The sequence below is a fragment of the Aquarana catesbeiana genome, linkage group LG08 (genome assembly GCF_042186555.1).
Source record: "Aquarana catesbeiana isolate 2022-GZ linkage group LG08, ASM4218655v1, whole genome shotgun sequence".
Lineage (NCBI taxonomy): Eukaryota > Metazoa > Chordata > Amphibia > Anura > Ranidae > Aquarana > Aquarana catesbeiana.
Genome location: NC_133331.1, coordinates 70,421,237 through 70,443,126, shown reverse-complemented (window position 1 = coordinate 70,443,126; position 21,890 = coordinate 70,421,237). Strand labels below are relative to the sequence as shown.

General features: G+C 46.8%; 1 protein-coding gene across 1 annotated transcript in view; it reads left to right on the top strand.

The window, feature by feature from the left end:
• Nucleotides 1-824: 824 nt before the first annotated feature.
• The window catches only part of LOC141106673 (rap1 GTPase-activating protein 1-like), a 165,887-nt gene continuing 144,821 nt past the window's right edge, over nt 825-21,890 (top strand). Inside the window, exons 1-4 of the mRNA XM_073597613.1 lie at nt 825-1,150; nt 4,407-4,494; nt 20,499-20,534; nt 21,071-21,118. Coding sequence (XP_073453714.1) covers nt 1,092-1,150; nt 4,407-4,494; nt 20,499-20,534; nt 21,071-21,118 — 231 coding nt within the window. The 5' untranslated portion in view covers nt 825-1,091. The remainder of the gene's footprint in view (nt 1,151-4,406; nt 4,495-20,498; nt 20,535-21,070; nt 21,119-21,890) is intronic.

The window sequence follows — 21,890 nt, the reverse complement described above, 5'->3', positions numbered from 1 at the left end:
AAGATCGCCGCCATTACTAGTAAAAAAAAAAATTATTAATAAAAATGCCATAAAACTATCCCCTATTTTGTAGACGCTATAACTTTTGCGCAAACCAATCAAAAGACGCTTATTGCGATTTTTTTTAATCAAAAATATGTAGAAGAATATGTATCAGCCTAAACTGAGGAAAAACAATTTTTTTTTTATATATTTTTGGGGGATATTTATTATAGCAAAAAGTAAAAAAATATATCTTTTTTTTCAAAATTGTCGCTCTTTTTTTGTTTATAGCGCAAAAAAATAAAAAATGCAGAGGTGATCAAATACCACCAAAAGAAAGCTCTATTTGTGGGAAAAAAAGGACAACAATTTTGTTTGGGAGCCACGTCGCACGACCACGCAATTGTCAGTTAAAGCGACGCAGTCCAGAATCGCAAAAAGTGCTCTGGTCTTTGGCCAGTCAAATGGTCCGGGGCTTAAGTGGTTAAACACTCAAAATAATGTAAACTGTTATTTTCTTCATTTTTATATTATTTTATGCAGCATTTTAGTGTAACATTTACTGGAAGGTTCAATTAGACTTTAAATATAACATAAGTGGTAAAAAAATTATTTGATAGCAAATTGTAGAAAAATAACCCCCTCAGCGAGTATAATACCTGCTTGTCTGTATTGACGTGTTTAAATAAGCAAACCCATTCCCACGTCTACTGCCAGAGCTCCATGCTGTTCTCACTAGTTAATGTCACCGTCCCCACAGGAGGAATCGGCAGCGGGGGTCCCATAACGTTTGACAGTTTAGAGGACAGAAAGAGACAATGAAGAGGAGAGAGATGAAGAGATTGACAGGAGCGCAGAGGAGAAGGCCCATAAGACAGAACCTTGTCTGTCTCTGTGAGGGGGGCCTGCACTCTCCATAGGGGACACTCACTGATTGTCTCGATGACATTTTAATGTCCCTTTCATGTGTTGTCTTTGACATTCATTAGACTGGCTGAGAATCTCACAGCCTCTGCCATGCTGGTGGCCTCTCGATCACTCCATTTCCCCCTTCCTGCTCAGATCCTTGAGAACTTCAGAGCTTCCAGGACAGGGGATAGACGGTCCATATGGAACGATTCCAGAAGTTCTCTCGCAAGCGAAGCTTCACATTCGGTGCGTATGGAGGGTGAGTACCTACCAGTCATTGTACACAAATGTCTAGGGATTTTGTTCTCAACCACAATGCTGATTTTGATTTTTTTGTAATCATCCTGGCCCATCTACTGGACCTTGGAGGAGACATAAACCCCCTGTTGACAAATTTGGTATTAATGAGTATTAATTTCCATAAAGCCTATTTTGGTATTTGATATCATTCTGTTTGGGCATTTGGTTGCATGAACAGCACTGTCATGATATGGTTTGGAAAAAGTGCTGTGCTACAAGAAAACCTTAATGCTCTGTACACACAACAAAACCCTGGATTTTTTTCCGAAGGTTGTTGGCTCAAACTTGTCTTGCATACACATGGTCACACAAATGTCGGAAATTCTGAACGTCAAGAACGCGGTGACATACAACACGTACGACGAGCCGAGAAAAATGAAGTTCAATAGCCAGTGCAGCTCTTCTGCTTGATTCCAAGTATGCGTGGACTTTTGTGCATCGGAATTGTGTACACACGCTCAGAATTTCCGACAAGTTTTGTTGACGGAAAATTTGAGAACCTGGTCTCAAAAATTTGTTGGCGGAAATTCCGACAACAAATGTTCTATGGAGCATACACATGGACGGACTTTCCGACAACAAGCTCACATCCAACATTTGTTAACGGAAAATCCCATTATGTGTACAGAGCATAACGGTCCAAGAGATGTTTCTTAAATTTTAGCTACTCCTTTTCTAAACCACATCTTTTTTTCAAAGTTCCTTTATCTTTTGAAAAATTTGTTAACTGACCAAATCAAACTAGTTATATCCTTCTTTCTCCTCACTATTTCATACCTTCCACTTTCCATTTCCTTTTGCCTCTCCTCTTTTTTTCCCTTGTTCTTCATTACTTTTATCCTTCTCCATCTCTTTTTACATTTTCTTCTCCTCTCTTGCCTTTTTTTCTTTTCTTTGTGAACTCTTCTCTCTCTCCTCTCTTTTCCTCATCTCACCCTTCTTGTTCGCTTCCTTCCTTCTTCTCTCTACTCCTACCTTCCCCCAGGGCTGGACTGGGACAAAAATTTGGCCCTGGACTTCATCATGACCGGTCCACTTTAATTTTGAGTGTCCCCAACAGCGTCCCCCTTACATCAGAGTCCCCATCAGAAGCCCCCTTCACATCAGAGAGTCCCTATCAGAAGCCCCATTCACATCAGAGAGTCCCCATCAGAAGCCCCCTTCACATCAGAGAGTCCCCATCAGAAGCCCCCTTCACATCAGAGAGTTCCCATCAGTAGCCCCCTTCACATCAGAGTCCCCACCAGCAGTCCCCTTCACATCAGAGTCCCCATCAGAAGCCCCCTTCACATCAGAGAGTCCCCATCAGAAGCCCCCTTCACATCAGAGAGTCCCCATCAGAAGCCCCCTTCACATCAGAGAGTCCCCATCAGAAGCCCCCTTCACATCAGAGAGTCCCCATCAGAAGCCCCCTTCACATCAGAGAGTCCACATCAGAAGCCCCCTTCACATCAGAGTCCCCATCAGAAGCCCCCTTCACATCAGAGAGTCCCCATCAGAAGCCCCCTTCACATCAGAGAGTCCCCATCAGTAGCCCCCTTCACATCAGAGTCCCCACCAGCAGTCCCCTTCACATCAGTGTGTCCTCCCTCTCCTCTCCATCCCACATGTACTCACAGTTTTGAAGGTAGCTTCTCATTCCTCTCTCCAGTCATGTGATAACAAGTGATAGGGGAGAGAGGAAGGAAAGTCTTCCGGCTGTCTATCTCCCCCTGCAGGCTGGAGGGAGAAGAAAGCCTAATGCTCTCTCCAGCAAGTGACGGAAGCTGCTCCTCCTGACAGGAGTAAAATTGCGATCAATCACTGTCAGAGAGGAGCGGCTCCAGGACTGCACCTGACCGGCCCACTGAGCCAGTAGTCCCGATGGCCAGTACATGCTTGCCTTCCCCTGTCCTCTTCTCTTCCGCTTTTCTCTCTGCCTTTCCTCTTCTCCCCTCCCTCTTCTTTCCATCCTCCATTCTTCTTCTCTCCTTTTTCCCCTTTCTCCTCTCTTCCCCTTTACACTCCTTTTTTCCCCCTCCCTCTTACCCATTTCTCATTGTATCTACTACTATCTCCTCTTCCTTTCCCTCCCCTTTTCTTCTCTTCTATCCCTTCTCACTTATCTTCCCATTGCCTCCCCTTCCCCCCTCCATTACTCTTCTTCTCATATCCCCTCCCCACCTCTATCTTCATCTACTCTCCTCTCCACTACCATTCTCTCCTTTCCTTTTTTCGATTCCTGTGTTTTTCTCCTCTTCTCCATGGCAACCTGTCCCCCTTCTCTCCTTTTCTTTCCCTTGTTTGCCATCTTTTTGCCCTTTCCCCTCTCCTCCTCTCTTCCCATTTGCTCTCCTTTCCTCCTCCCCACTCTTCTTTTCCCTACCCCCTTTTTTATCCTCTTTCCCCTTTTCCCACCTTTTCCCTCCCCTCCTCCTCTCCATTCAATATTTCTCTTTTCCTACACCCCCCCCCCCCCCCTTTTGCACTAACCTTCTCTTCTTTGCTTTTTTTTTGCTTTTCTTTCCTTCCTCTTCTCTCCCTTTTTTTTTGCCTATCCCCTCCCCTCATCTCTTCCCCTTTACTCTCCTCTCCACCTTCTTCCCTGTTTTTCCTTCTATCTCCTACTTTATTCCCTTCCTTCCTCTTCCCTAACTTTTTCTCTTAACCCCTCCTCTTCTCCCCCTCCCAACTCTTCTTTTCCCTGTTTTGCCCTGCCCCCTTTTCTCATCTTATTTTCCCTTTTTCATATTGTTATCACCTCTTCCCTCCCCCCCTCCTCTCCATTCACGTTTTCTCTTCTCCTACCCCCCCCCCCTCTCTTTTTTCTTTTCTTTCCTTCATCCTCTCTCTCTTCTTTTTCCCTTTCCCCTCTCCACTTGCCTTCCCTTTCACTCTCCTCCCCTCTCCCCCCCCCCTCCTTCTGTCCCTCGGTCTTCTCTTCTTCATAGACCATTCAATAAATATACAGTATCTCACAAAAGTGAGTACACCCCTCACATTTTTGTAAATATTTTCTTCTATCTTTTCATGTGACAACACTGAAGAAATGACACTTTGCTACAATGTAAAGTAGTGAGTGTACAGCTTGTATAACAGTGTAAATTTGCTGTCCCCTCAAAATAACTCAACACACAGCCATTAATGTCTAAATCACTGGCAACAAAAGTGAGTACACCCCTAAGATACTGAGATTCTGTAAGCTTTAATTTCTTGCACTTTTTTCCTGCTTGCAGAAAACCAGAAGAGACAGAGCCGTATATTGTGGACCCACCTATCAAACCAGCAGAGGACATGTCTAATCCTCCAGCCTCACACAGCAAGGTCAGAGAATTTCCTATCACAGTTACACAGTTATTCTCTAAACCAGGGGTGTCCAACCTGCAGCTCAAGTCCCTGAGTATGTCCAGCATAATGATCTGAAGGTATAGATTTGTAAAGTCCTACAACCGTCCTTCATCAGGGTCCTGGGTTAATGCAAAGGAAAGCCTTGTTGGTGATATGTCCTGCTTATCCAATGATTTCAATACTTTCTGAGTCCCTGGCTTGGAACAAGTGTTGATATAAGAAACTTTGACTTTTCTCCAAATTTTCTACAAGCTTCTATTGGAAATAAATTCACATGTACTGAAACCAGACACAGTATCAGTGTTGCCAACCTACCAGATTGAAATTTACTGACACAACACCCAAAATTTACTGGCACAGACAAGTTTTTACTGGCATTTCTAAAAGTTACAAAATTACATTTTTAAGTGCAAATTTCAATTTTTAACCACTTCAGCCCCCTTCATGACCAGGCCATTTTTTGCGATATGGCACTGTGTTACTTTAAGTGATTGCACGCTGTACCTAAATACAGTTTCTGTTGTTTTTTTCCCACAAATAGAGCATTTCTTTGGTGATATTTGATCACTGTGTTTTTTGGGGGTTTTTTTGCGCTATAAACAAAATAAGACCGACAATATTTTTTTACTTCCTGCTATAAAACATATCCAATAATAAAAATGTAAAAAATCTAATGTATTCATCAATTTAGGCCAATATGTATTCTGCTACATATTTTTGGTAAAAAAAATTCCAATAAGCATATATTGATTGGTTTGCGCAGAAGTTATAGCGTCTACAAACTATGGGATAGATTTTTTTCTTTTAGTAGAAATGGCGGCGATCAGCGATTTTTATCAGGACTGCGACATTGTGGCAGACAAATCGGACACCTAACTGACACTTTTTGGGGACCAGTGACACTAATACAGTTATCAGTGCTTAAAAATGCACTCTTACTGTGCTAACGGCAGGGAAGGGGTTCACATCAGGGGCGATCAAAGGGTTAAGTGTGCCTAGGGAGTGGTTTCTAACTGTGTGGAGGATGACTTAACTGAACAAAGACAGAGATCTGTGTTTTTGCTTAGCAGAAACACAAGCTCTCCATTTTCCTCTCTGACAGAACGGCGATCTGCCTTGTTTACATAGGCAGACCGCCATTCTGCCTCACCTGCAACGATCGGTGGGTCCCGGCAGACATCGAGTACGCCGGATCTGCTGATTGGCTTCCGCTGTGTCCAATCACAGCGGAAGTGGGTCACCGGCGGCTCACGCGTGCTCCCCAGACCCTGTGCACGAAATCACGTAGTATATCTGCGTGGGGCGGCCTTTAGTGGTTAAGCTATAAACAAGTACAATATGCAATCAGCAATGTGATCTAAGGTTTATATTAAGGCAAAAAACATATTTCTTATTTTATTTTCGAATTAGTAAGTAAATAGTTTAGGGACATGACTCAGAAGGGAAAGAAATTAGAATGGATGGGACACACACATGAAATTGACTCTCACAGTGACACTGACAGCAGTGTACAGCAGTACAGATAATGATGACACCTCACCGACATGCCACATCCCCTCCTGGGTCACAGTGACAGTCTCTTTCCATGCCAGGTGGTCCCTCCAGTCCACTCCAGTCCAAACAGCACTGACAGCTCCTCTCCCAGCTTGCCTTGCTCCCATCTCCGCTTGGCTCCCTTGCACCATGACATCACGCGACACGCTCAGGCACCGCCTCTACCAGACCCGCCCCCTGCCGGCACCACCCGAACACACAGTAGCAGGCTCTCGGATGGTCTCGGCTGGCTCCAGACCGGAACTGTGCATGTGCAATTCTGAGCCAAGCGTCACAGTCATATTTTTTACTGGCAACCTTTTCTTGTCACTGGCATTTACTGTCAGGGGAAAGTGCCCTTTTTTTACTGGCTGCCAGTAAAAATACTGACGATTGGCCCCCTTTTGCCCTATGATTACTTAAATCAATCTAAATTACAAATAGCCCAGTCATTTAGATACCTAGGCATTCAAATTCACAATGACATCTCTAAATATGAGGCCTTAAATGTCACTCCTATAGTTAAGCAGATGGTTGCTAAGCTCCATACTTGGTCAATCTTACCATTGAACTTAAGTGGCTGCATTAATATTTTTAAGATTATTTTTTTACCAAAATGTTTGTATTTTTTTTAGAGCAGCCCCAGTCTTTATACCCAAAAAGGTATTTCAATCTATTAAGTCCACCTTGTCCTCTTTCCTCTCGAATTGGGCTCATCTGCGAATTGCTAGGTCCTCCCTACAGGCTCCTAAATCGGATGGAGGCCTTGCCTATCCATATTTGAGGAACTATTTTATTGCATCTCAGCTCACTTATGTGTATGACTGGTTACATTCAGTTCCCCTGACTCCCTCCACCTCTCTCCTATCTGCATTTTTTGACCTTTCCATTTCTTTAAAGGTGAGTTGCATAGGTCTGTGAGATCTAGATGTTCTCGCTCTTCCCCTGTCGAAGTAGGCTTTCTGGCCTGACGAGAAGGGGGGAAGATACTTATAGTATAGTCTACTGGCATCGTCTACCGTATACAGGCACAAGATAGATGTATTAAAGGTTTGATATACTGTGGATGTAGGAATAATTTGGAATAAGTGTGGTGTAGACTGCAGTATTGATTGGTACACTTGGTGTCCTGCTGTTACATACCTGGTCAGAGGGCTGACAGGGCTCCCCTTGCAGCTGAGTGCAGAGCACCCTTGAAAGTGATACAGGAGATGCAGTGCCCAAAGAAGCACGGGTTGCCAGCAGTGTTGCCAACCGCCCGTAGGTTTACGGGCAGCCCGTAAAAACAACCCGTTTTTCGGGGCGCCCGTGAATGCCCGTTACGGGCACCGGTGCCCGTAAAAATGATGGCCGCGAGCCGGCCACGCAACTGCGCATGCGCCGTTCCGAAGCCGGCCGGGCTCGGGAAAGCTCGTACGCGCTCGGCCGGGCGGCGCATGCGCAGTAACGTAATACCGCCGCCCGGCGCCATTTTCGAATCGATCGAGCGCGGCGGCAAGGCAAGCTGACAGCTGAGCTGAGCCAGGCCCAGGCGACGAGGCGACTCTGTCCTGTCATGCAGTGCATGACTTGGCTGGCTGCACAGTGCACACACAGGAGGTACGGAGAGTAAAGCTGTGGGGGGATGGGATTGGGATCTAAAGGAGGACATTACTGGGACTCACTGGAGCCGGGAGAAGTAATATGATGGTGAATAGAGCACATCAGTCTCTGTCCCTGGGCCCTGGCTGCATGGCATATGCAGGGGACAGAGACTGATGTGCTCTATTCACCATCATATTACTTCTCCAGTCCACATCAGATTCATCAGTGTGCTGTGTCCTCCTCCTGTACCCCTTTCACCTCTCCACAGGTCAAGGCAGAGGTGAAAGGGGTACAGGAGAAGGACACAGCACACTGATGAATCTGATGTGGACTGGAGAAGTAATATGATGGTGGACAGGGGAGGAGGCTGCTGTGAGGATGTGTCCTGACCGCAGTCTTTGTCCACCTCCTGTAGTATGTCGGCAGCCTCTGTCCCCCTCCTGTAGTATGTCCGCAGCCTCTGTCCCCCTCCTGTAGTATGTCCGCAGCCTCTGTCCCCCTCCTGCAGTATGTCCGCAGCCTCTGTCCCCCTCCTGTAGTATGTCCGCAACCTCTGTCCCCCTCCTGTAGTATGTCCGCAACCTCTGTCCCCCTCCTGTAGTATGTCCGCAGCCTCTGTCCCCCTCCTGTAGTATGTCCGCAACCTCTGTCCCCCTCCTGTAGTATGTCCGCAGCCTCTGTCCCCCTCCTGCAGTATGTCCGCAGCCTCTGTCCCCCTCCTGTAGTATGTCCGCAACCTCTGTCCCCCTCCTGTAGTATGTCCGCAGCCTCTGTCCCCCTCCTGTAGTATGTCCGCAACCTCTGTCCCCCTCCTGTAGTATGTCCGCAGCCTCTGTCCCCCTCCTGCAGTATGTCCGCAGCCTCTGTCCCCCTCCTGTAGTATGTCCGCAACCTCTGTCCCCCTCCTGTAGTATGTCCGCAGCCTCTGTCCCCCTCCTGTAGTATGTCCGCAGCCTCTGTCCCCCTCCTGCAGTATGTCCGCAGCCTCTGTCCCCCTCCTGTAGTATGTCCGCAGTCTTTGTCCACCTCCTGTAGTATGTCCGCAACCTCTGTCCCCCTCCTGTAGTATGTCCGCAACCTCTGTCCCCCTCCTGCAGTATGTCCGCAGCCTCTGTCCCCCTCCTGTAGTATGTCCGCAACCTCTGTCCCCCTCCTGTAGTATGTCCGCAACCTCTGTCCCCCTCCTGCAGTATGTCCGCAGCCTCTGTCCCCCTCCTGTAGTATGTCCGCAACCTCTGTCCCCCTCCTGTAGTATGTCCGCAGCCTCTGTCCCCCTCCTGTAGTATGTCCGCAGCCTCTGTCCCCCTCCTGTAGTATGTCCGCAACCTCTGTCCCCCTCCTGTAGTATGTCCCCAGCCTCTGTCCCCCTCCTGTAGTATGTCCGCAACCTCTGTCCCCCTCCTGTAGTATGTCCGCAGCCTCTGTCCCCCTCCTGTAGTATGTCCGCAACCTCTGTCCCCCTCCTGTAGTATGTCCGCAGCCTCTGTCCCCCTCCTGTAGCATGTCCGCAGCCTCTGTCCCCCTCCTGTAGCATGTCCGCAGCCTCTGTCCCCCTCCTGCAGTATGTCCGCAGCCTCTGTCCCCCTCCTGTAGTATGTCTGCAGTCTTTGTCCACCTCCTGTAGTATGTCCGCAACCTCTGTCCCAATCCTGTAGTATGTCCGCAGCCTCTGTCCACCTCTTGTAGTATGCCCGCAGCCTCTGTCCCCCTCCTGTAGTATGTCCGCAGCCTCTGTCCCCCTCCTGCAGTATGTCCGCAGCCTCTGTCCCCCTCCTGTAGTATGTCCGCAGCCTCTGTCCCCCTCCTGTAGTATGTCCGCAGCCTCTGTCCCCCTCCTGTAGTATGTCCGCAGCCTCTGTCCACCTCTTGTAGTATGTCCGCAGCCTCTGTCCACCTCCTGTAGTATGTCCGCAGCCTCTGTCCACCTCCTGTAGTATGTCTGCAGCCTCTGTCCACCTCCTGTAGTATGTCCGCAGCCTCTGTCCACCTCCTGTAGTATGTCCGCAGCCTCTGTCCACCTCCTGTAGTATGTCCGCAGCCTCTGTCCACCTCCTGTAGTATGTCCGCAGCCTCTGTCCTTCTCCTGTAGTATGTCCGCAGTCTCTGACCATCTCTTGTCTCTTATCATGTCTGCAGTCTTTGAGGGGATCCTAGAAAGGATTCAAGAGTGGGAGTGCTGCCAGGATGGAGGGTTACGGGAAGAGACAGACACGTGTGGACTGTGGAGAGGAGACTATAGAATAGCCACCAAGCTGAGCCATCTGACTGAGCCCTGCTGGGTGCACCTGAGAGGAGGTCAGTGACAGTGCCGCCAGGCCAGTCTGGGGGGGGTCACTGATGTAAGGCGGGAGTGAATACAATAATGTAAGGGGGCACTGATATAAAGGTTTCCCCCCCTATATTAGTAATCCCCCCTTACCTTAGTGTATTCACACTGCGGAAGGTGGTCTCTGGTCACCATCCTGCAGACTCTGATGTAAGGGAGAACTCTCTGCTGGCCGGGTTATAGTAACCTGACCTTCATGTAAATTGAGAAATATATTTTTTTGACTTTTGTTTAACTTAAACACATTGCTAATAGCACTAGCTATGTGTTTATAGTTCAAATATTAATATTTGCAATGTTTAGCACTAAAAACAGTAATTTTAGGTACTTTTTTTGCAGTGTCAGTAAAAAATGTGGATCTGCCAGTAAATTTCATGGGTTTTTTTTTGCCAGTAAAAAATGGGCACTGTTTGTAAATTTTGACGTTCTGCCAGTAAATTTCACTTCGGAGGGTTGGCAACACTGGTTGCCAGCTGTGGTAACCTGAAGAGCTGAGGAGCTGATCACCGGATAATAGCAGGAACAAGCAGGATGCACTGCAGGGCAGGTGTCCCTCAGAAGTACCAGGCGTACTTTGCAGCAGCATGAGACAGGAAACAGGATCAGGAGCCAGGCCAGGGGTCATGCATGGTTAATCAGTCAGGAGCAGAGGCAGATAGCAGGAACAGGAACAAGCCAGGGTCATACACACGTAATCATTTAGCTCACCCCCCTGCAGGTCAGAGGAGAATGGTGCAGCATAACATCAGTAGCTCAGTAGAGAGAGAAAAAAATTAAAGGTAATGTCTACTTTTCTCTATTGCTGTATCCCAGCACCTGGCTACAAAACATTATTGTGCTTGTGCAAATGGTAAAGACATCCACAAGGTTAATGTTTTATACATGGACTCCTTAATCTGTCAGGGTGTCAGGAAACATAAAGCTGCTAATTTGCATATTACCAGTTCTCCTGGGACAGGAAAAAAGAATTGCTACATATTAACATATTGAAATCTTACAGGAAACACCCTTGCAGTTTAAATGCCACTTATGGTTTAGATGGGGATATCTAATGAAAGATCTATAGGACGATGTTGTATCTAGGTATGTTCCTCAAAGGTAAATTTCCCTCCTCTGGTATGTGTTTACTCACTTTCCTCATCTTTTTAAAATTCCCCTTTTGTATTTGCGTGTAAATTATCCCTCAAGCTGTAGATAACAAAGGTGTGTGATATATATTACCCAAGCGTCTTCCTTGTTTCAGAATTGGCACGCAATGCCGTATTGTCTCTGGATTTACAATGATACTGAGAGGAATGTGAGAGAGCCTGGAAATAACTGCAAAAAATGATAAAAAATACCTTTAGGGCTGGTTCACATGAATCCTGTGCGATTCCCATGTGATCCAGGTGCAGTGCAATTTCAGTCAATTCATTTCAATAGGCTGAAATGGCACCGGAACATAGACAAAGTAGTGTATGCACCACTTAATAAAACACACAGCAACCGGATCACAAGGTGACCTGGTGACACTGAAGGGCAGACCTGATTGTACTAGACTAGAGGGTGGACCTGGCAGTGCTGGAGGGCAGGCCTGGCAGCATTGGATGGCAGACCTGATTATATTAGACTAAAGGGTGGACCTGGCAGTGCTGGGGGGCAGGCCTGGCGGCATTGGATGGCAGACCTGATTGTACTAGACTAAAGGGTGGACCTGGCAGTGCTGGAGGGCAGGCCTGGAGGCCTTGGAGGGTAGACCTGATTGTACTAGACTAAAGGGTGGACCTGGCAGTGCTGGAGGGTAGACCTGGCGGCATTGGATGGCAGACCTGATTGTACTAGACTAAAGGGTGGACCTGGCAGTGCTGGAGGGCAGGCCTGGCGGCCTTGGAGGGCAGACCTGATTGTACTAGAGGGTGGACCTGGTGGCACTGAAGGGCAGACCTGGCAGCCTTGGAAGGCAGACCTGATTGTAATAGAGAGTGGACTTGGCATTGCTGGAGGGCAGGCCTGGCAGCATTTGAGAGCAGACCTGATTGTACTAGAGGGTGGACCTGGTGGCACTGGAGGGTGGACCTGGAGGTGCTGGAGGGCAGACATGACGGAATTGGAGGGCGGACCCAGCAGTTCTGGAAGGCAGAAATTATGGCACTGGAGGGTGGACTTGGTGGCACATCATCGTGGGGTCAACTGCTTAAACTAGGAAGAGACAGCCAGAAGGCATCACAGAGAAAGATGGTGGCATGAGACCCAGGGTGCAGCATCTGATACCTAAAACTGAACAAGATAAGGACCGTCGCACTGATTCGGATGTTGCAATAGTCAGCGATTTGACATGTCAAATCGCATTTCAAAACGGCCTGATGTGAACGTGGGGTGTTTGTCCAATCTTAATTGAACAGTCTGAAGTTAGAAGCTGATTGGTCACTATGCACAGCTGCACCAGATTCTGAGTGCACCAGGTTTAGTAAATCTCCCCCAAAGTATTAAAAAAAAGGGGGGTCAGTATGACAGCCAGGTAACTAGCAATGTCAGAAGAGGACCGCCATGGCAGTTTTCCATGTTTCTCAATTGACATGTTTGCTTTAAGAGCAAAAGTGCAGCATAAGATCTGATTTACCTTTATCTAATACAGACTGCAGATTATTTTGTGAATTGCCCCATCTTGTGGCCAGAGGTAGCATTGCAACAGTTTTAAACAATTCCCAGTAAGATCTAAAGCTGTTCTGTTCCAGAGAAAAAAAAATCCACCTTGAGTTGATAGTTCATCAAGACAATGAACAAACTTGAAATGTTTGTTTGATCTTGCATCAGAGAAACAAACTTTTAGTGAGATAACATAGAAGTCTATCGGGCCAAGTCCAACTGGATTCCCAGAAATACTGTATAGTGCAGCAACAGGTTTTTTTTTTTTTTTTTTTTTTAGCAGAGATCCAAGTTGCTGCAATTAAGATGGAACCCATTAAATCAATGTGTTTTCACCTGTCTTGCAACTTTCTGTATCACCCAAAAGTCGCAAGTTGCAGCGAAATCGCTGTAGTGTGAACCAGGACTTACGTGACCATGTGACAATCATAAGACAATCAAAAGATTGTTTAACCCTTACGCTGTCACATATGTTTTTTTTGCACATGTGTATAAAAATTCATTTTAGGCCTGAAGATTAGTTTAGATCATTTTGGGCCTGGTCTTCTATGTCTATATGGGCTATGTCACTCTAACGATCCTGTCACTGGTCTTGCGATTAGGTCATGTTGAGGCCTGGTTTTCTATGTCTGTATGGACCACGTCACATCAGCAGTCCTGTCACCGGTCTTGTGATCAGGTCATAAAAGGACTTGATCTACTATATCTGTAAGGGCCATGTAATTCTAGCGATCCTGTCACTGGTCTTTCATTTGGGTAATGTTGGGGCCTGGTCTTCTATGTCTATATGGGCCATGTCACATCAGTGGTCCGGTCACTGGTCTTGTGATTAGGTAATGTTGGGCCCTGCTCTTCTATGTCTGTATGGACCATGTCACATCGGCAGTCATGTCACTGCTTTTCCAATCAGGTCACTTAGAGGTCTGTCAAAGAGTAAGGCTATGTGCCATGCCAGCGCATAGTGTGCCCCCGTCTCTGTAGTCTGTAGGAGCGTAGCACACACAGACCGGGAACTTACCTCCCTGCTGTGTGATTTAATGCTCTCCCCACTCCCTTGCTATAGCCCCTCCTGCCAAATATGGCTTTAAAACTATGTAAGTCAGGGGTCCTCAAACTTTTTAGACAGGGGGCCAGTTCACGGTCCCTCAGACTGTTGGGGGGCCGCACTATAGTTTAAAAAAAATATGAACTAATTCCTATGCACACATCTTATTTGTAGTGCAAAAAAAAATAAAGAACAATTGTAATCAATATAAACTTATCAGTATTTCACAGACTCCCCTCATTACAGAACCACTCCCAATCACATACTTCCCCCATCACAGATCCCCCCATATCAGTCCCCCACCATAGCACAGAGTCCCCCACATCAGTCCCCCACCATAGCACAGAGTCCCCCACATCACAGAGTCCCCCACATCACAGAGTCCCCCACCATAGCACAGAGTCCCCCACCATAGCACAGAGTCCCCCACATCACAGATCCCCACCATAGCACAGAGTCCCCCACATCACAGATCCCCACCATAGCACAGAGTCCCCCACATCAGTCCCCCACCATAGCACAGAGTCCCCCACCATAGCACAGAGTCCCCCACATCAGTCCCCCACCATAGCACAGAGTCCCCCACATCAGTCCCCCACCATAGCACAGAGTCCCCCACATCAGTCCCCCACCATAGCACAGAGTCCCCCACATCAGTCCCCCACCATAGCACAGAGTCCCCCACATCACAGATCCCCACCATAGCACAGAGTCCCCCACAGAGTCCCCCACATCACAGATCCCCACCATAGCATAGAGTCCCCCACCATAGCACAGAGTCCCCCACATCACAGATCCCCACCATAGCACAGAGTCCCCCACATCAGTCCCCCACCATAGCACAGAGTCCCCCACATCAGTCCCCCACCATAGCACAGAGTCCCCTACCATAGCACAGAGTCCCCCACATCAGTCCCCCACCATAGCACAGAGTCCCCCACCATAGCACAGAGTCCCCCACATCAGTCCCCCACATCACAGATCCCCACCATAGCACAGAGTCCCCCACATCAGTCCCCCACCATAGCACAGAGTCCCCCACATCACAGATCCCCACCATAGCACAGAGTCCCCCACATCACAGATCCCCACCATAGCACAGAGTCCCCCACATCACAGATCCCCACCATAGCACAGAGTCCCCCCCGTGTGTCACAGATCCCCACCATAGCACAGATCCCCACCATAGCACAGACTCCCCCCTGTGTGTCACAGATCCCCACCATAGCACAGATCCCCACCATAGCACAGACTCCCCCCTGTGTGTCACAGATCCCCACCATAGCACAGATCCCCACCATAGCACAGACTCCCCCCTGTGTGTCACAGATCCCCACCATAGCACAGATCCCCACCATAGCACAGACTCCCCCCGCCGCCCTTACACTTACCTGTATCACGCAGGACACGAGGCATGGTAGGTCCGGACGGAGGGCGGGACTTTGGAAGTGAGGGGCAGGTGATTGGTTCCTGGGACCGCTCTGATGCCTAGTAACCAATCACCTGCTTCTTAGCACAGAAGGTCCTTTGCCCGGCCTGTCATGTTCCCCGTCCTGTGTGATGGAGGGAGCAGAGGGCAGGGGCAGTGCTGCAATTTTAAAGGGGCAGTCCGCGGGCCGGATCAAAAACGCTGGAGGGCCGGATTCGGCCCGCGGGCCGTAGTTTGAGGACCCCTGGTTTAAACCGTCGAACTATATATTTTTTGAATGCAGAGACCCTGGAGAATAAAATAGTGGCAGTACCAATTGTTTTATGTTGCACAATATTTGCATGGCTGATCAAGTGCAAATTTTCAGTAAAAAATACACAAATGTTCATTTTAGGGCACACAAATGCAATATATTACCCAGTTTTTAGTAAATTGTAAAAGATGATGTTGTGTTGCGTAAATAGATACTCAACATGTCAAGCTTTAAAATTGTGTGTGCCCGTAAAATGATGATGTACTACAGTACCCTATGTTTACCAGTGTGAAAAGCCCCTTAAGGTTATCAGTTTAGGGTTAACCATGAATAATGACCCTCAAATTATTGATCTCACTCTGGAGTTTTTAAAATATACTGTAAATAAAGACTCTACCATTTGTAGCACTGTCCCCGTTGCTGAGTGTTGACTTCTTAAGTCTCTCTCTGATTACCTGCAGCAGGTTCCTAAGGGTTTCCACTTGGTTGCTAGGGGTTTCCACTTTGTCCCACCCGTACCCCCGCTTGCTCGTTACTCAATGACCAGTCCAGGGTATTTGGGTTTTTGTATTTTTTTTTAGAACTTGGATGGGAGAAGGGATTTGTGGGATACTCAAACTGGAACTATTCACAATGGATAAGAACAACTCTTACTTGGCCTCACCAAATTATTTGTGGAAGCAGACTCACTGCTTTAACCACACAGCCACATGTATGGAGGAATTAAGTCTTCTTGCTCTCACTGGCAGCAGACTTGATGCAATACCTGTCCACTGACTCTTCTAGCTGAAGAGGTGGCCCTCGCTCGACAGGCCCCAAAGACACAGATCTCCCTTCCAGTCAGCTTTGCAGGACCTCTGGGTTCAGCTTCTCTCTCTCTCTCTCTCTAAGCCCCTGGGTCGACCCCCCAGGGCCGCACAACCGCATCCGCGGAGGAGAGGGAAGCCACCCCTCTCCCTCCTGGACTCTGCTCCCCAACTCAACTAACTCTGAGCACATATGCGGAGGGCTTTAATACAGTATCCCAGCATGCAATGCAGCACTTCACCTCTGCCAATTGTCAGGACTGTAACAAAGCCTGTGCACTCACTTGTCAGGCCCCCTCCCACTGTCCAATATGCCTCCCTATTAGACCAGTGGGGGACAGTCAAACAAGCTTAGCTGCACCTGAGCACAATGAGCAGACGTAACCAATAGATCCTGCTCCCTGGTAGGCAGAGAGCACTCTAAGTATTACCTGACCATCTTCCTTGTAAGCAGAACGATCAAAAAACAATACTATCTTCTAGCACCTACCTAGGAGGGTGCTACAAATTAAAATACAAATGTAGCACGGCCCCCTAGGGGACTGCTGAGAATTACCTGCTCATCTGCACGGCCATGACCAAGTGAACTTTTCAACCCACCTGACATTCTAGGTTCAGACATCCTTGTAGCCTTGGGTGGCAATAATCAAACAACTCAGTATAATTAGGTTCTGAAATATTTTACTTGAACCAAATAAGGGAAAGTTATTTCAAAGAGAGAGGTAATAAATCTGCTGAGCCGAGATAACAGCGCCATCTCAGCAAACAAATTCCTCCCAAAGACACAAGACAATGGTTCAGCAACAACAATATTATGTACATATATGTGCACTCCCTTTTTTATCAGAGATCACCTCCTAGTGTATGTTTCAGTTAACTACTTATGCTGCCACACTAATAAAGCTGTAATCTGGCCAGCCTATGCTATCCTAATGGAGGGAGTGGGTCTACATAAAGTAATATGTAAGTAATATAAATATAAAGTATTTAATATAATTTACTTTATATAATATAAAGTAATATAAGTAATGGCAAAAGAGTTCCACGTTGCAGATCTGATGTTCTTCTCTGGCTAGTTGGAGTTTGTTAACTGTAATCCGTTTGGGTATAATGAAAGCAATGGATTCCTAGTGTGAAGATCTAAAGGTGTCTGAGCACAGTGTTCAAGCGATGCAGTAAAGTGTTCTTGGGGTAAAGATGTCTGTGAAATATGTCTCTGTAAAAGAGGCAATGAATAAATAAAGGTCGAGAAGTTTGCCCTCTCACCAATGACTAAATCGCTCTGACGTCTTCTGGACAGGAACTCGTGTAGCAGCACTCGTGCAGCGGATCTCAGTCTTCCGAAGTGAAGCTTGCCACACGCACCCACACTGACAGGCAGGCAATCTGAGTGATGTTGGTGACAGGATGTCCGACAGCGAATGCCAGAGCTAGGCCCCTTGGGCCTCGGGTTAGAAGTCAGACTCCGTGTGGTAGGCCAAGACCTCTCTCCCTGTTGCACAGAGAGGTCTTGCGTCAGGCCCAGAAGGAAGAGAACTCTGCGCGGGCTTCTTGCTCCTTTTATAGCTACTCCCAGCAATCCTTATATTACAGCAAAGATCCCTGGGATGTGTAGTCTTAAGGTACATGGGTGCAAAGCAACTCCATGAAGGAGAACTATACGTCTAATAATTCACCTTGTTGGGCACACAAATATGAGGTCACTGGTTACACTGATTATCAAAAGGCCAAGCGATGTCTAGGAACACTGAAAGGGATGGTGCTTTCTGCTGGTAGTCCATATCGCTACACCAAGAAGAAAGTAAATTATAATGAAAGCAAATGGCACAATATATTCAAGCTTTTCTGCTCCTCCCCTAATATAAGCTCAATTTGTGGGTGTTACTAATGTTAAGCTTAGTTGCTACTGCCCCCTGTTCCTTTGGTGCACCTGAGGGAAGGTGTGTGTGAGCAAGAGGGCTCCCACCCAGTACCGCTGTCCCACCCCCTATGTAGGGCTAGGCTGCACAGGATTATTGGTTCCTAGGATGCAGACAGCTGGGCCACCTGCATCCTAGAGACCAAGGATTCTGTGCATCTCCACTGTAAATGACAATATGCTTTGTAGGATTGGGACACACAGTGTCATTGGTTGCTACAGTGCAGATAGCCTGCCAGGGGCGGACTGATAACTCATGGGGCCCCCGGGCAATAGGAGATTATGGGGCCCCCAGGCAATCAGAGATTATGGGGCCACACAGTATACACACACACAGTATACAATCACACAGTATACACATACATGTACACACAGTATACACAGACAGATGTAAAAAAAAACACAGATTTATACATACTGTCCCTGATTTTACTGAGGCTGGCAACCCTGATGGGGCCCCCTAGTGGCCCAGAGCCCTCGGGCAGTGCCCGAGTGGCTCAATGGTCAGTCCACCCCTGTAGCCTGCCTACCTTCTAGCAACCAAAGTCACTGTGCAGCTTCGTAAGTAGGTACAGTAGTCATTTATTTCAACCTGCAGCTATCACACTCACCTGTGCCTTTTCCCAGCACCACTCCCTAGTCTTTGTGTGAAGGCACTGGCATGCAGCCAATCAAAAGTAAGTACACCCCTAAGTGAAAATTTCAAATTGGACCCAAAGTGTCAATATTTTGTGTGGCCACCATTATTTTCCAGCACTGCCTTAACCCTCTTGGGTGTGGAGTTCACCAGAGCTTCACAGGTTGCCACTGGAGTCCTCTTCCACTCCTCCATGATGACATCACATAGCTGGTGGATGTTAGAGACCTTGCGCAACTCCACCTTCCGTTTGAGGATGCCCCACAGATGCTCAATAGGGTTTAGATCTGGAGACATGCTTGGCCAGTCCATCACCTTTACCCTCAGCTTCTTTAGCAAGGCATTGGTTGTCTTGGAAGTATGTTTGGGGTCCTTATCATGTTGGAATACTGCCCTGTGGCCCAGTCTCCGAAGGGAGGGGATCATGCTCTGCTTCAGTATGTCACAGTACATGTTGGCATTCATGGTTCCCTCAATGAACTGTAGCTCCCCAGTGCCGGCAGCACTCATGCAGCCCCAGACCATGACACTCCCACCACCATGCTTGACTGTAGGCAGGACACACTTGTCTTTGTACTCCTCACCTGGTTGCTGCCACACACGCTTGACACCATCTGAACCAAATACATTTATCTTGGTCTCATCAGACCACAGGACATGGTTCCAGAAATCCATGTCCTTAGTCTGCTTGTCTTCAGCAAACTGTTTGCAGGCTTTCTTGTGCATCATCTTCAGAAGAGGCTTCCTTCTGGGACGACAGCTATGCAGACCAATTTCATGCAGTGTGCGGCGTATGGTCTGAGCACTGACAGGCTGACCCCCCACCTCTTCAACCTCTGCAGCAATGCTGGCAGCACTCATATGTGTATTTTCCAAAGACAACCTCTGGATATGATGCACGTGCACTCAACTTCTTTGGTCGACCATGGCGAGGCCTGTTCTGAGTGGAACCTGTCTTGTTAAACCGCTGTATGGTCTTGGCCACCGTGCTGCAGCTCAGTTTCAGGGTCTTGGCAATCTTATAGCCTAGGCCATCTTTATGTAGAGCAACCATTATTTTTTTTTCACTTTTACTTAGAGGCGCTCCTCTCTCTCTCTTTTTTTCCCTTGATGATTCCAAGCCGGCTTCATTCCTGAGATGAGCTGCCCTTTGCTGACGGTGCTACAATTATTTCTTCTACTAGCAAATCACTCATCACCAGTATTTATTGGTTTTATATTTGAGGACCTACTTATGGACCTAATTGTTCTTTACATAGTTCTAGATTTTTGTATAGTTTTTATTGCCTGTTTGTTGTTTTCCTATCAGCAATTCTGAGCGCCAGTTCTACATGTTTAATTCTTTTTTTTCAGATCCTCAGAGAGTTCTTTGTTATGAGGTGCCATGTTGAACTTCCAGTGAACAGTATAAGAGAGTGAGAGCGATAACAACAAATTTAACACACCTGCTCCCCATTCACACCTAAAACTTTGTAACACTGATGAGTCACATGACATTGAGGAGGAAAAATGGCTAATTGGGCCCAATTTGGACATTTTCACATAGGGGTGTACTCACTTTTGTTGCTAGCGGTTTAGACATTAATGACTGCATGTTGAGTTATTTTGAGGGGTCAGCAAATTTACACTGTTATACAAGCTGTACACTCACTACTTTACACTGTAGCAAAGTATCATTTCTTCAGTGTTGTCACATGAAAATATATAATAAAATATTTACAAAAATGTGAGGGGTGTACTCACTTTTGTGAGATACTGTATGTTCTTATAAATTTACCCAGCTGTACATCTGTCCATACTCACCCCTTCTCTGCTCTCTTCCAGCCTGCTGACCTGTTTGAAATGATCGAGAAAATGCAAGTAAGTGACTATATTATACATATTAATAGGAAGAAGCACAGATTAGTTCCAGCCAGGTTTATGAGATCACTGTTCGGTGGATTACTTATCCCATGTGTGTGGGGAGGGTGGAGGCAGATGACCCTTCCATTGGTGGTCAGTGGGAAGAATGCTTCTTACATTGGTAGTCAGTGGGAATAATGACCTTACATTAGTGGTCAGTGGGAACCACGCTCCTTATATTGATGGTCATTGCGAAGAATGCCCCTACATTGGTTGTCAGTAGGAAGAATTCCCCTTATATTAGCGATCAGTGAGAAAAATGCTCCTTAACATTGGTGGTCAGTGGGAGGAATGCCTCCTTACAGATAGTTGAAAACATCACTGGGATCCATGGTTACTTATCTGAGAGGCAGAAATGACTAATTGTTCAAAGAACCCCTAGCAACCACTGGAACCCTAGTTGGGAAAGGCTGGTGTAAACCTTAAATAGATTTTCTTTGGTATGTTGCTATCTGCTTTGCATGTTAACATTATTATGTGTTGCTTTGTTTCAGTGCACCCGCTTAGAAGACCAGCGCTGTGTCCTTCCCTCCCCTATGAAGGTTGGTTACAACTACTTACACCATTCCTGTTAGCTACTTTGACATATAAAGTGTATCTAAAGCCACATTTTTTAAATTGTGTTTTGGGTAGGGTGTGGCAGGTATAGAAGTCCTGTTAGGTCTTATTACTCTCTGTGTCCCTGCAAGGGAGATTCACTCTCTATACTTGTCCTGAAGACCATTATTACCATGACTTAATGTGAGTGAAAATTTAAAATGTTGAGGCACTGGAACAGAAATAGAGGAATATCTTCCAATCGAGGCCCTTATTCCAGTGACATCTTCACTTTGGAGAGATTTCTTCTCACATTCTTTATCTGGAGACAGGTAGTGAAGAAGAATCTCCCCAATGAGATACAGAAAAAAACTTGACAGGGGATTAAACCCTTTCCTATTCTATCAAAAACTAAGAAAATACTATTAAACCACTTGAATCTTCATGTACTTCTTTAAACAGTACAGGGATATCATGAATATTCATCCCAGAGCTGTCCCAGTGCTGCTTTAAATTTCTGGTGGTCTCAGTGGTTCCTGTGGGTCCAGGCAGCTTTAGCATTGGAACCGCTGGTTGTGTGTCAAATACATAAGTGAATGCAATCTCAATTGTGCATACGTTCATTTTGAGCTTTACCGTTTTGCTACAATATTTAAATGTCACACTAATGTGACATTATTTTAATCAGCAGATTGTGCTGATTATATTTTGGGGTAAATAAAAATATGTCTATGTGTGTTACATTGGGAAAAATTACAGGATAATGCATTTTTTTAA